Here is a 14,519-nt window from a genome sequence, read left to right as displayed (position 1 = left end):
AGATCGAGAAAATGAAACAATGCGATGCGACCCAGAAAAAATGTGGGAAATGTGATTCACTTAGAATGGTACACAAACGAAAGTGATTGATAATTTTGTAAATTTGTACGAATGTGTTTTTTAAATTGTGGTTTTTGATAACTCTTTATCTTTGCCTTATTAAATGCCATGTGTATCCTTGTTTCATGTCAAATGTCTTTAATATCTTAATGTGTAACATGTGAACTTGTTTTGTTGTATATGCCCCGTCTCCTTAAATTTATGTTAATCTTTTTTAAGACAATACAGTATGAGAGTTCGAAGTTAGAACATCTGAGTTTACGACTCGCTTCGTACTCACACTTTCTACTTGGGTCTCTTGTGATGAGCGGGGGATGCGTGAAACCTAGATCTTGCATGGGCTAACTAGCCCAGAATATACAAGGATGAATGAGGCTGAAGATTGAGGAGGGAGGAAGATGTCAGCACCCAACATTATGTTATGTTTGATGACAATTTTGTGTTGCCTTTCAAGGAAAGATAACTTTGAAGATGATATGCCAACACATTGGAAATAATACATATTAATTTTCAGAGTCGCATTTTTGGTGGTCAGCAATTTTATTTGACAACTTTCACCAAACAATGATAAAAATGTCAAAATGTTTTCAATTTCGATAGATACATACACAAATTTCTTCATGCATAGTAGTTTGAAAAATATTCCAAACTTATGATCACTGTGCCAATATCCCCTTAGCAGCCCTTCTGAACAAATTTTGTCAAAAACTAGACAATTTCCAAAAGTAGGTCAAGCTTCATCCCACAAGGCCTAGATTTATTCTTTGGCATGCATTGACAAATAGCATAAAATAAACTTCCCTAAAGTCCACAAATTTCAATCTCACTGGTGAGAAGAATTTGACAAAAACACTCTTGCAATATAGCAGCACACAAACTTAATTCATCATAAAAATAAAAATAAAAAAAAAGATAGGGTAATTTGAATTGAAACTCTTTGTGGAGGGAAAACTCATGCTCATTCAAGTTGGCAAGTGCCTCTGATTAATAATAAAAATTCAGAACGCTAATGGGATCTATCCCAATACAAAATGGCCTGGAATTACCAACTGAGGTCTTAGATTCGAGGCACCTGATGGCTGGTGTAATAAATAAATAAGAAATTTATATATTTATTTAAAAAGGGTTGTGAGGCACCTGATGGGTGGTGTGACATCACAGAAGAAAGGGCAATAAACAAAACATGATCAAATCAAAACCATGCTTTGCTTTGCTCTATTATATGTCCTTTTGTTGCTTTCTTTTCTTTTCTTTTCTTTTATTTTTCCTCAACATCTATCATATATATCGCCTACATTAGCTGAATAGAGGTGGTGGGGTATATATATATATATATATATGTAGTTGCTGTCCTTTTTCCTTTTTACCATTCTGGGTCTTTTGTTCCCTCTTCTTACAGCCTAAGATGGTAAGTTTTCACGCTTCCCCCGCGGAAGCTGTCCCTTGCAAATACAAAATATTATCTACTTTGCACTTTTTTACATGAGAAATTAATTAACTAGGCTAATTGTAGTTAGCAACTTTCTTAATCTCCTTCCTCTTTCTCCCTTTCTTTCTCTCATTCACTTGAAAATTCAAATCTCAATCATTCAACTTTACTTCAAGTATCTAGCGACTCAGACCCAAAAGCATTATTCACCCCTCGATCTGAAGTTTTGTGTTTGATTCCCTTGAGCATTCACCCGAAAACTCAATAGTAAAGAGAATTAGCAATTGGGTTTTGTTCAATGACCTTGACAGATATATATATATATATATATATAGATGGGATTTTAACAAAAAGATCAAGCTCCTTTCTTAACAATACCAAGTACAAATGCTATATAAAGATTGGGTGGAACATTGGCAGTTAAATATGCCTAGGTCAAGAATAGAGATTGGATTCCCACATATATCTTTCAAACATTTTGACAAATTTTTTTTGGGTCTTTTTTTCTTGGGGAGGGGTGGGGGGTGGGGGGTGGGGTTAGGGAGCACAGTGAAGTAGAGGTGAGTGGTTGAGTGGTCCATGCACGAAATGCTCAGTGTTTTTGTGGTCCATGCAAGAAAGCCTAACAAAGAGATAGAGGAGGAGGGGGGGGCCAGAGAGGAGGCAAAGGAACATGAAGTCGAAAAAGAAGGTGGGTAAAATTAGCAACTGCCTAATCCCATCATCAAATTAAAACCAGCTATTAATCTCCAAAACATGAAGTTCAAACAAGATGACATGATCCTATAATTACTTACAATCCTTAATTAAAACCCTCTCTAATTAACCCAAGATTACGTGCATGCATGCATTGACTGTGAAGATGTAGAAAAGCATCTTCTGAATTACACGTATCTAATCTAAGCACAGCAAATTGCATGTCTCAATTATGCGATTTCTGTATGATTTATAATTATTGTGAGCATTTTTTCCCGGACTCTCTCACTTTTTGCCAAATTCTCCCCTCTATAATTGTTCCCATCCCATATGATACCATTTTCTCAATGATTTCAGCCACAAGTGCGCCTCGATAAGCAAGCATCAACAAGGTACAACATTAAAATGTCTTCAATACCAACACAGAAAAACGTTTCTTCAAACTCTAGATAAGGCCACCCCATCCTTTGTGTGGGGTAACATCATCGTCACACGCGCACTATAACTAATTAAGATTGTACATCTGTCTTCTTGAGAGTATTATTCCACATAATGTTCTGAGTTGTTTCACTCACTACCTGTTGATTTTAGGGTTCGATGACAACTCAATGCCAGTAAATATTGGAAGGCAAGCACATCACAAAAGTTTGTGATCCCAACTGTTGGTCTAATTATCACGCTACGCATCAAGCACAAAATATTCCACTTAAACTTAATGCCCATTTAATCTGTTCGGCTAGCTAGCTAGCTAGGGTTAGCTAGGGTAGCTTGGTGATGCGAATGAATGGGAGAGAAAACGATTTGGCATAAATGGGAAAAGAAAAAGCATAATAATGATTTTGAATATATTTTCGTCAGTCAGATCATGAACTACTTTCATATATTCATGCATGGAGAGATGGAGTGGTCAAAACGAACCAATAATGGGGTATTTGATCAAATGAGAATCCACGAGTGGTTTTCACTCTTTTCTTTTTCCTAAACATCAATTGACAATGGGGTTCGCTTTTCCTACTTGCTTCCTTTGACCTTTTTGCCAAAGTCTCTTCCAAAAGAATGTTACCCCACACACACCATCTGATAACTACGAGTTTGGAAACCAACGAGGACTTCGTTTTCCAGCATTATTTGAAAATTACAAGTAACAAATTTTGTCAAATAAGCTTATTTGAGATATTCGCAACTGAAATTCTCGGTATATCATATTATATATTTATATATAAAGATAAAGGATCTGTCAAATTCAGAATCTTTTTGTTGGGGCTAATTGAGGGAGACTGATTCACCTCACCAAACTTGCTCTAATGAAGATACATATATGTCAAATTTAGGTTCACATAAATTGGCGTATATAAAGAGTTTCATGTTCCTAGAATTGAAGATACAGATGAAGAAAGTGAATTTCAATTATTTATGGAAACCTATCAATTGGAAGAACCATTGATCATTGATAAAAGAAAGAGAAGTGGTGGTGACAAAAATTACTACATATGAATTTGACAAGGGTATCGATCGAGAAGTGATGTATGCCAAAGATAATTTAGATTATCTTATAGTCATGTCACATATTTTCAAAAAGGTATTTCAAAAGTTTGAAGTTTTGTAAAGTAATGCATTTGTGTTACGAAACAGGACCTTGGGCTGTGGGTCTCAATTTACGTAGCATAACTTGCAATACATGAGATTAGCTATTGTCATTAATCCGTAACACTTCAAGACATGCATGTGTTTATGCTTTTTAGAATGTTTATAATAAGCCTACGTACACCTGATGTAAACATGCGCCTCGAAACTCCAATGAAATAACTCATCTAGGAGCACAATTGGGTAAATATGTTGCACGTTTCTTTTTCTTTTTCTTTGAGGGACTTGTTAAATAATTTTATTCGAGGGACATTTTTTAAAGTTCTTTTTTTTTATTGATCTAAATTGTCTATTTTTCAAGTCTTCATTTATAAATCATCTTTGTAAAAAATCAAGCAAATTGAAAATCATTAAGTCATGTAGTTGGAACCAACAAAATCGACAAACACAATGCTTCAAGAAAAGACTACAATAAATAACAATCATCTAATTGAGTGGTCAAATAATCTTTGAAAAAATATCTAAAAACTAGACGATTTGAAGAATTAAAATACAATATGATTTTACAAATGATCTTTTGAAAAGGGATTACAGTAGAAGTAGTCGACATACAATGAAAAAACAAATAACAGCTCGATAAACTTTATGAGAAGCCTACAAAATCCAAATCATCACAAATCCCATCTCCCATCTCACGTACGCCCTAATTATTAAGAATTGGATCCAAAAAATTATAAAGGACAAGGTCACAGACAAAACCCCTATACAATACCTTTTCCACTCCTCCTCCTAAATCCCTAATTAAATCTTGTCCCCCTCCATAATTATGTGGGCTCCACTTATAATTTAAAAAATAACGAACCTTAATCTTGGCAGACACAATCAACGCACACAAAATCCTAATCAACCCAGTCTACCAATCTACCAATCAACCTACGACTAATCACACGTTTTTCGCAAATCCATTTGCCCACAATTACTGAGTGTGGAAGTGTGTCGTATGCATGCATCATCCATTTGGGGACCACACTTGAGGTTTCACTTGTTGCCTCGTGTAAAACGTGTGGGCCCCCCGTGTGAAAACCGGTCCCGAAAGGAAACTTGTGGCGGGTTGTCATTCGCTGGACTTTGACAACCCCGCCAATTGCACGTTGGCAAGCTCACAGGTAACGGATGCCCTACGAAACCGTCTCACTGGATTCCTAACGATTGGGCTTGAAGCATGACACGTGTAGACTGCACAACCATTCACGAACTGTTTATATATTTTTTTTTGTCCTTGGAGAAAAATGAAAAATTATTTCTTCTCACCCTTTTAAATTGCATGCAACACACATTCGTAGTTTAATTTTTCCAGTCGTTATATTACAGATAATAACGTGAAGCTCACAAACTTTTTGATTCCCTTATGTGTTATTAAACAGGAAATCATATTTTCATACGCGCATGAGTAATTCTCAGTTGTATATTTGTGTGAATTCTATTGTGAAATTTACGTTAAACAACTAATAATCACTCACACACATATATGCGGTTGTCTCTACAAAATTCTTGCTTATGTGTTTGTTTGTTCCGTAAACAACTTATGACTTTAAGCTTGCAACTTGTTTTGTGTTCACAATTATCATAAGCTAATAGTACGAGTTTCGTTTAGTGATGGTTTTTTATTTTTTGCATTTTCAAAATACTCATCCTATTACCCATATTTTTTCTATTCTTTTTAACACAAATATTTACTCAACCAAGCCATTAATATTGATAAATACCCTTTATTCCAAACCAAAACTTTTGGCTTTATAAATTTGAATGTCGGTGGAAAATGATTAGTGAAAATTATATATATGCATATGATCCCTTAATAATATTATTATGAACCAACTTCCAAGTCATGATCAACAAAGCAATGAATAGGAATTTGGTGATTGCAGGTACACTCGATTGATTTTTTTTTTGGGTGCCGCAACAGAAAAAAGGATGGTGATTAAGATCTCTAATCCAAGGATTAGGTGTCACCACCAAAAGAAACTTCCATTAACAAATCTGCTTAATCCCCAACTAATGTTGGCGTTGTTGGGTTGATGCCAAAAAGAGAAATAGTGCCTTCTTCTTTTGCTTTTTCTTTTTGCCAAACCAAACACAAATAGTATCTGACAAGCAATTGAGATTGAGGTCTAGACATTAAAAAAAATTAAAACAAATTAAAACAAATTAAAAAAAGAAAAGAAATGACATATGAATATAAAAGGCACGCATGGCTTGGAACAGCGACTGACTCTTTGAGATGCGACAAGAGCCGTCTTAGCTGGGTTTCATATTGGTAAAATTGTCCCATTCATATGACACCTTACTTTTTTTTCTTTTTTTTTTTAACCGTGATAGTTTTCGTTTTCAATTCGAATCTAATCAAAGTGCATAGACTAATACACACATTAATCATCTAATCAATGATTTATGTTAACATTTTTTTGTCAAATAAGTCAAACTTTCTGACTGGAGAAGATTTGTCTTTCCAATTAGTTTGTGATAAAAACATCCGACCATAATCTCGTATGTTAGATAATTTGACGTATTATGTTATTGAGTTGTGAATAATTACAGTTGATTTTGAGAACTAATGCATAGATACGAAGTTCCTAGTCTAATAATATTTAGTATCATATATCAAGATTAAAACCCTAAAAGTATATTTTTATACCAGCCGTATTAGGTACAACTGCTCTTAAATACTTGAATTACAAAACCCTTACACGTAACAGTAGACTTTACTACTAAAAAGAGGTACCATTTATGAACCCGCTATAATAAAATGGTTTAATTCATACATAAGTCAAAACCCTAGAAGTAATTTACTCATTCATCGACCTTTCAACTAAAAATATTTGAGAATGGTTAGAGTAGAGTGCAGGTAATTCAATACTAATTAAGATAGTTGAGAAGGCAAGACAATGAGGTAAATGTAGGACCATATGAACATACATGGCTCTTATTTTAAATCATAATATTGTAAAGTATTAGGAAAATTAAAGTCATACTTGACATTAATTTTCTACTAGTCCTTATCCAAAGCCAAGACCGTATGCCATAGAATATACTTTCTTCTTTTGTCGCTTCGGAATTATATAAAATGGATTTAGGGTCTAATTGTTTTTTAATCATCTCGAGGCTTTATCTTAGTATGAGATTATGTCCCATAAAGTGAAGGTACGTACGTAGGAACCGCACAATATGTATCTATATATAGAACTATGAGCTTAAAAGATGGTAGCAAGAGGGAACAAAAGAAATCTATCTTCAATATTTTTTTTTTCAAATTAAATAAATAATTTTAAAATGGGTAAGAATCATATGATATGAAATGGGAATAAAATTAGTAAGGAGCTCAAGTAATTAAATAGTTACTCTTGTAACCGAGGTCTTATGTTCGAATCGCTTATATTAAAAATGAATTAAATTGAGAGGTCCTAGAGGTGAAAAAGAAAAATGAGGACAAGTATTCGTTCTGTGCAACATTAAAATTGCAATTACTACATTGCTTATTTTATTAGCAATAATGTAGTAAAGTTGTATAATAAGAGCCCGTTTGATAACGAGGATGTTGAAGTATATTTAAATCAACAACATTATGTTGACTTTATCTCCAAATGTATTTCCGCCATTGGTTGTCCCTATAGAATTAAATGGACAAATTTAGAGTCCGTTTGATAACCATTTCAATTTTAGTTTTTAGTTTTTTAGTTTTCATTTTTCATTCTTTGTGCTATAATATAGAGGAAAAAAAAGTGAGAATGAGAGGAAAGGTGAGAGTGGAAGATGGGAGAGAGAAGTAACAAAAGTAAAAACAAAAGTTAAAAATTGAAATCTATTTGAAATTGTTTTCATTTCAAGTTTTTGTTTTCACTTTTGTTACTCCTCCCTCCCATCCTCTCTCTCAATCTCATCCTTACTTCCATTATCTCTTTCATTTTATCATCCTAGCAAAAAAAATGAAAATGAAAAATAAAAAGAAAAATAGTTATCAAAGGGGCTTTTAGAAAGTAAATTTCAGCTCAATTTGTAATTGCGTGTAAATAGCTGACTCTATATAGAGTTCAAATTTTGGGATTTCCGCAAACAAAATATAATAGAAAATAAATTTTAAAATGAAAAATACAGAGAACAACTAGGGAGGGGACCATTTGCCTTTTAGTTTTATTAGCCATGTAGGTGAACAGTTGGCCATAAACGCCACACACAGCAGCACCCGCTCTCCCCCCAAGTGCGCCCCCACCGTTTTCATTTTGTATTTTTTTTTAGAACCCTTTTCCTAATCTTGCCATTTTGGGGCCCACCGGGCTCGAAAGTGGGGACCGCATCCCACAAAGGGGCCCACACCTCGAATTGATTAAGCCGGCGGCTGTCAGAGAAGTCAAAAAGTCTCAGTGGTCCCGCTTCTCACAGCACGCCACGTGTAGGGTTGCGATTCTCTCGTTTTGGCGCGTGCTTCGAGCGGGTCCCATCGCCGTGGTCCAAGCGAGCAGCGCACGACGCGTGTCGAGGCGTCGTTTTCCCGCGAGTGCCGGAGAGAGGAGCGACGTAATTCATGGTCCCCTCCTTGTACAATCCTCGGCTCCTCTTCTCCCCTTCACCGTCTGTAGGAGGTAGCCAGTAAGCCTGTGATTATACGGTGCCGTTTTGAGCAATACATCGCGCTTTGTGGTTGGACGGTCCAGATTGGTAGTTGGTCACCCTAGCTAGGGTGACGTGGACGGCACGCTCCAAGAGTTGTGGGATACTACTACTAATCAGTACAAATATAAACTAATAAGGGCGTTTTCTAGATACAGTTTGTGTACTTTCGTTGTTGGGAAGTTGCTTTTCTAGAACCATATGCATATGGTAGTGGAGTGAGAGAAGGGAGTGTGAAATTGCTTTTTCTATAATCTAAATTGTTTTGGCATCAAAATATTCGAGTATGACGGTCACGTGTGAGTAACTTTGGGGTGGTGAGTGTGTCCTTTCACAAAATCACTTTTAATTTTGCTATTCATTGAGAGGATTTCTACTTTGATGCAATTCTTACCATTTTAGGATTCTATAAGCAACTTCTTTACCGACAATTTTAGATTAAGCTGCATTTAATTACAGTATTATTTCATCTATGAGATTAGGTTATTGTCCCTTCTAATTGTAATCGCTATTTGAATATGTTTTTTTTTCGTGAGGATTAACATTCGGTATCATTCTAGACAAATATCTAATTCAATTCTAATAGTTCATCTAATTTCAAATCGCATACAATTTATGGATGTTTAAAAGTCTACGCAAATGGACAAAACTTTATGATCTTTATTTATTGGGGTTTCATACAAAAGTAAACATCATATCAGTGATTATTAAATTAATCCCCCATCAACGATAATAATATGCCAAGATTTTCATTGAGTTATTTTACTTTTTGTTCTTTTTTCCCATGCTAACTTTTCGTTGTGAGTTTTTTAAAATTATAAATAGATTAATGCTATACTTACCACATGTTTATCTCATATTTCTATACTGCATGACGTGGCATCTTCATATCATACGCCAAATTAATTAAATCAATGAAGTATATTTTAAGAAAGAAAAAAAAAAGTGTTAATCACATTAATTAGCTAATGTGGCATGCACACATCAACTGCCGCATCATGTAGTATAAAAATATGATAAGACTAGTATTATTCCCATAAAGTGAAAGGAGGATTGATCACAACTACTCAAATAGTAAATCTCATATATTATGTTAAATTGGAAAAAAAATATAATAAGTGGTCTTACAAAATTTCACACATTCAACCCAAACATTTTGCTTCTTATTTAAAGAAATCTTTGCTACCCTTAATTAGATTCAAAATACCATTATTTTTCTTTGTAAAGAAATTAAAATACCTTATATTCTAAAATCAACTATTTGATCCGAATTTTCTATTTTTTCAACTCCTATATCATATTGTGAAATAATAATAATAAAAAATTCTTTTAATAGTAATAGGGACCCTTGGGCTCCTTGGCTCCTTAATTAATAATAAAACCTGCCACAAAATCCCACCATTTTTTTCTTGCTAAAGCAGTTTCTCGAGCTCATTTTGCTCGCCTGAAAACCACTCTGTCCAAAAACCTCTCTCTCTCTAAACAGCTCCTCAATTTCATCATATACGTTTTTGGTACCATCCCATATATAAGCTCTCAAAGCTTTAAACTAAACCCTTTCAATCTCTCTCTCCCCAAAACTCAAAAAAGCTCTCATCTTTCTCTCTCTAAGTTTCTATACACACACAGACCGTGTATTCTCTCTCTACAGAGAGATATATATAATCAAATCCAACCACATATCTTTGTCTTGTCTCTCTCTCCTATCTTCTCAGACTCTCAGAAAGCTTCTAAATTTTCATATCCATGTCCTCAGAATCATCGTCTACAATTGCTCCTTTTTAATTTGTAAAACACAGAGAAACAGAGTGTCCTCTGTCTCTGTCTCTGCAATTACTTTAATACCCAGCTGATCATCGATCATGGCGTACCACAACCACCTCTCCCAGCAGGACCTTCCTCTCCACCACTTCACAGACCAAACCCAGCAACAGCACCAGCCATTTCAATCCGACCAACCCGACCCGAACTCCAAGCCCAGGGAGCCCCACCACCCATTTCAGCCCGCCCCAAATTGGCTCAACACCGCCCTCCTCCGCAACTACACCAACGCGGACGCCAACAACAACCATAACAACAGCCCAAACAACAACAACGGCGGCGGCGGCGCTTCCAATTTCCTCAACCTCCACGTCACCGCCTCCGACTCCACCACCTCCCAGGCCTCCAACCAATGGCTCTCACAGCCCCACCGCCCCATCCTCCACCGCAACCACAGCGACGTCATCGATGACGTCACCGCCGTCGGGGGCGACTCCATGATCGCCGCCACCATCTCCCACGACTCCGCCGACCTCAAGCCCGACAGCAGCCTCAACAAGACGGACATCGTCGTGGAGAGCGGCGGCGGCGGCGGAGATGGCGGAATGATCAACTGGCAGAACGCAAGGCACAAGGCGGAGATTCTGGCCCACCCGCTGTACGAGCCCCTGCTGTCGGCACACGTGGCGTGCCTGCGGATCGCCACGCCGGTGGACCAGCTGCCGAGGATCGACGCCCAGCTGGCTCAGTCGCAGAATGTGGTGGCTAAATACTCGGCTTTGGGCCACGGCATGGTCGGCGATGATAAGGAGCTTGATCAGTTCATGGTACGCCTTTTATATTTTTTTGATTGCTTGTGTGAATTTTGTGCTGACTTAATTTGCTGACTTGTGTCTCTTGGCTTTGAATTGTTAAAGAGTCATCAAATTTGGCCAATCGACTATAAAAAATATTTAAAAAAATTGGAACAATTATTAAGCCTCATAATTTCAATCACAACACAAACTAGTAAGATTATAGTAGGACAGACGAATTTTTTTTTTTTTTGGGTGAAATGGACAGACGAATTTTAGTATTTACAAATTTTGCACTTTGGAAATGAGAAATTCTTCTTCAATTTTGGGTAGTGTTAACGAGAATCGAGAAATTTTGTTTTGTGCTGCACGAGAAATTTTGTTTTGTGCTGCACGAGAAATTTTGTTTCGGTTAAGTTTAAATTGTTGAATTTAAAACAAAAAAGTTATGGGATTTAATTTTCAAGATGGTTTGGAGATGGTGGGTTTGCTAAAGCTGAGGAAACTAGTCTAGTGGTACGAGGGAAGGACTTGGCATGGTTGAAATGTTTCTGGCCATGAGAAGAAATAATGAGATTCCTGAAGATTTTGAAAAAATAGGGGTATAGGGATCTGAAAAAGCTTTAAGGCTTACAAGATATGGACAGTGGTGGTGGTGCTGACAGATATAATTTAAACATAATAAAAGTGAGTCTCGGGTGACACAACCCCAACTTTTTATAACAAAAGAAAAAAATAAACATGCGGGAAGACAAAAGCTGATATTCATGGCACAACAAGACAACTCTTGCTCTCTGCAAAGTTATTTGCTGATGTTCTTCTCTTGATCCTTAAGCTTAAACCCAATTACCATAATTAACAATCTGTTAACTTAATTTCTATAGTTTCTGATTGTTTCTGCTTGTTGATGATTTTATAGAGGCATTATGTTTTGTTGCTTTGTTCTTTTAAAGAACAACTGCAACAACATGTCCGGGTGCATGCCATGGAAGCAGTGATGGCTTGCTGGGAGATTGAGCAATCACTACAAAGCTTAACAGGTAATGTTTTTTTTTTCTGTAATGGTAGTGATCATGGCTCTTCAGCACCGAAGTTTTAGTTTCTTATACAAACTGGATGAACAGGAGTTTCCCCCGGTGAAGGCACGGGTGCTACAATGTCTGATGATGAAGACGACCAAGTCGACAGCGATGCAAACTTGTTTGATGGAAGCATGGATGGTCATGACAGCATGGGATTCGGCCCTCTTATCCCGACAGAGAGCGAAAGGTCGTTGATGGAGCGTGTGAGGCAAGAGTTGAAGCATGAGCTGAAGCAGGTAATAAAATTGAATTGTTGAGTGTAAATCTGTTGCATTTCCTCCGTTACCAATCTGAGCAAAGTTTTCACAGGGTTACAAGGAGAAAATCGTAGACATACGGGAGGAAATTTTGCGCAAGAGACGAGCTGGAAAGCTTCCTGGTGACACCACCTCTGTGCTAAAAGCTTGGTGGCAATCACATTCAAAGTGGCCATATCCAACTGTAAGTATAGGTCAATGAGAAGCTCTTTGAGTTTGCATGCTTATCATTTGAAAGTTTTTTAGCTTTCCTGCCACGCATGTAGGCTTGTGGGAGTCTTTAGAGTACTAACTTAAAGATGAACACATATAAACAAGTTTAATTGTAAAATTGTAGCCTAGCATACTAGCTGAAACTGCTTTGGCAATCCTTTAGTAAGCCAACTGCATTCACGTTTTGCTCATCGATACCTAACTATCGTAGTTTTCATATAAATTTTCAGGAGGAAGACAAGGCTAGGTTGGTACAGGAAACTGGTTTGCAATTAAAGCAGATAAACAATTGGTTCATCAATCAGAGGAAGAGGAACTGGCACAGCAATCCTTCAACCTCCACAGTTTTGAAGAGCAAACGCAAAAGGTATATTCATTGAACCTTGCATTCTTCTCAACTTTAAATTTCTCATGAGCGTCCCACCAACCTTAATTCAAAAAGAAGTAATGCAGGTGAAAACAGCGGTGATCGATTCGGATGAATGGAGAAAAGGAAACGAGGGCCATTCCTGGGATGATTATTTGTTCATGCTTCCACTACATCCATAATTTCAACATAGAAACTGTGATAGCATAGGACTTCATGGAAGAAGACAACAGGGTTGAAGTGAAAGAATCATATTTTGATTCTACAGAAAGAAAAAGGCTAACACTGATTATGAGCCGTTATACAGGTATGCTCAAAGGCTGCAGATGGAGTAGTATCATATATCGTTAGGAGTTCAGTATTTAGGAATTATGTTACTGAATCTGAATTGGATAGTCCACTAGAGGGCTTACAATTTTTTGTTTATGATCTTCATGTCTGTGAATAAGAACAGTGAGGGGTTGTGGTGGGTGTACAGTGCAATGACCTGAGCGTGGTTCCTTACATACATCACACTGGTGATTAAATTAAATTATAGCTTTTCTTTATGGCATTTTGTTGTAGAGATGAATTTGTAGTAAATAAAGGTATGTAAATTTTTAGAGTGGCATCGTTGACGCTCTTTCGTGCAACCAGATGGCATGGATCATGCTGCTTCAGGTTTCAATTTCTTTTGATTGTGTTGTGAAGTGACTTGGTATATATAAGTTCAGATGTATATGCAAAAACCATGCACCAGTTTCTCTAGATGGCATTGGTTTGGAGAAGCTGAGGCAACTACCATAGAAATTAGATAACAGAACATAAAAGAAACAGAACTTTAGAAAATATGCCCAGAGAATTATACACAACAAGTAACATAAAACAATCAAGTACTGGCAAAATTTAGCTGTTCATAAATTTGTCAGAAAGAGATCAAATGAAAGAATGAATAATAAACAAACAAGTAGGTCATTTTCATCTATATGTGAAACACGTATAAAACTGAGCAAGAGCAACAACAGCAAACATGAGGACAGGGAGAGTTAGCAAATCAGAACTTGGCATTGTTCATCCCTGGAGAAGCTGCAAATCCGGCATTCAAAAAATGAAGGTACGAAGTACCCTCTACTTCCCTGTCAAACCCCCCATCGTCGAAATTAAGCGCATAGCTTTGCGGATCATACTGAAATTGCACCCTTCTTTTCTTGTAAATTGTACTGAAGGAGCGGATGAAATTCTTCCACTTTGGTCCTGCCAAAACCTCCGAAAACTCTCGTATTTTCTTCGCATTCTCCACCAACCAAATTTCTTTTACTTGATCTCCTTCTTGTTGTTGTTGCAGTAGATATCTCTGTGTTCCAATGTTGCTTCTTCCACGCAGTGCTCTAAAGTAAAATCCCCATAAACAACCACAAGAAGAATATGGAGCTATTTCTTCCTCATCAAAGTCATCATAACTCTCTTCCGGTGGTGTCGAAACTTCGTGAATTGAGGCCAATTTCTCAGGTGGGTTTGCCATGGGGATTGAGAATTTGAGATCAAAGATGTGATTAATGCAAAAGGGGATGATCAAAATGAAGAGAAATGTGAGTTTTTATATTGATATTTAATTAGTAATTAAACACCTAA

At 36.7% G+C, this 14,519-nt stretch overlaps 2 protein-coding genes across 4 annotated transcripts; one reads left to right on the top strand and one right to left on the bottom strand.

The window, feature by feature from the left end:
* Positions 1-9,847: 9,847 nt before the first annotated feature.
* Positions 9,848-13,518, top strand: LOC110766396 (homeobox protein knotted-1-like 3). Of its 3 annotated transcripts, none has more exons than XM_021969721.2 (6): positions 9,848-11,022; positions 11,909-12,029; positions 12,114-12,307; positions 12,381-12,512; positions 12,772-12,908; positions 12,987-13,518. In XM_021969721.2, the coding sequence occupies exons 1-6, from the start codon at positions 10,297-10,299 to the stop codon at positions 13,021-13,023; spliced, it is 1,347 nt and encodes a 448-aa protein (XP_021825413.2). In that variant the 5' UTR covers positions 9,848-10,296; the 3' UTR covers positions 13,024-13,518. The 3 variants fall into 3 exon arrangements, with proteins under 3 accessions (XP_021825413.2, XP_021825412.2, XP_021825414.2); XM_021969720.2 differs by having other exon boundaries at positions 12,984-13,518; XM_021969722.2 differs by having other exon boundaries at positions 9,849-11,022; positions 12,995-13,518.
* Positions 13,519-13,784: 266 nt separating this feature from the next.
* On the bottom strand, positions 13,785-14,449 carry LOC110766398 (uncharacterized). The gene has a single exon (XM_021969723.2). The coding sequence runs from the start codon at positions 14,407-14,409 to the stop codon at positions 13,942-13,944; it is 468 nt and encodes a 155-aa protein (XP_021825415.1). The 5' UTR covers positions 14,410-14,449; the 3' UTR covers positions 13,785-13,941.
* Between the last annotated feature and the right edge of the window lie 70 nt (positions 14,450-14,519).

Source organism: Prunus avium, chromosome 1 (genome assembly GCF_965620075.1).
Source record: "Prunus avium chromosome 1, drPruAviu1.hap1.1, whole genome shotgun sequence".
NCBI classification, from domain to species: Eukaryota; Viridiplantae; Streptophyta; class Magnoliopsida; order Rosales; family Rosaceae; genus Prunus; species Prunus avium.
Note: the sequence above shows the minus strand (reverse complement) of the source record. Positions and strands in the feature narration are given on the sequence as shown.

Bases quoted from the DNA above. Each gene is read 5' to 3' on its own strand.
- LOC110766396 (XM_021969720.2), top strand. From the start codon at position 10,297: ATGGCGTACCACAACCACCTCTCCCAGCAGGACCTTCCTCTCCACCAC. The intron at 11,023-11,908 runs GTACGCCTTTTA...ATGATTTTATAG, and splicing joins AGGAGCTTGATCAGTTCATG to AGGCATTATGTTTTGTTGCT. The intron at 12,030-12,113 runs GTAATGTTTTTT...CTGGATGAACAG, and splicing joins ATCACTACAAAGCTTAACAG to GAGTTTCCCCCGGTGAAGGC.
- LOC110766398 (XM_021969723.2), bottom strand. From the start codon at position 14,409: ATGGCAAACCCACCTGAGAAATTGGCCTCAATTCACGAAGTTTCGACA.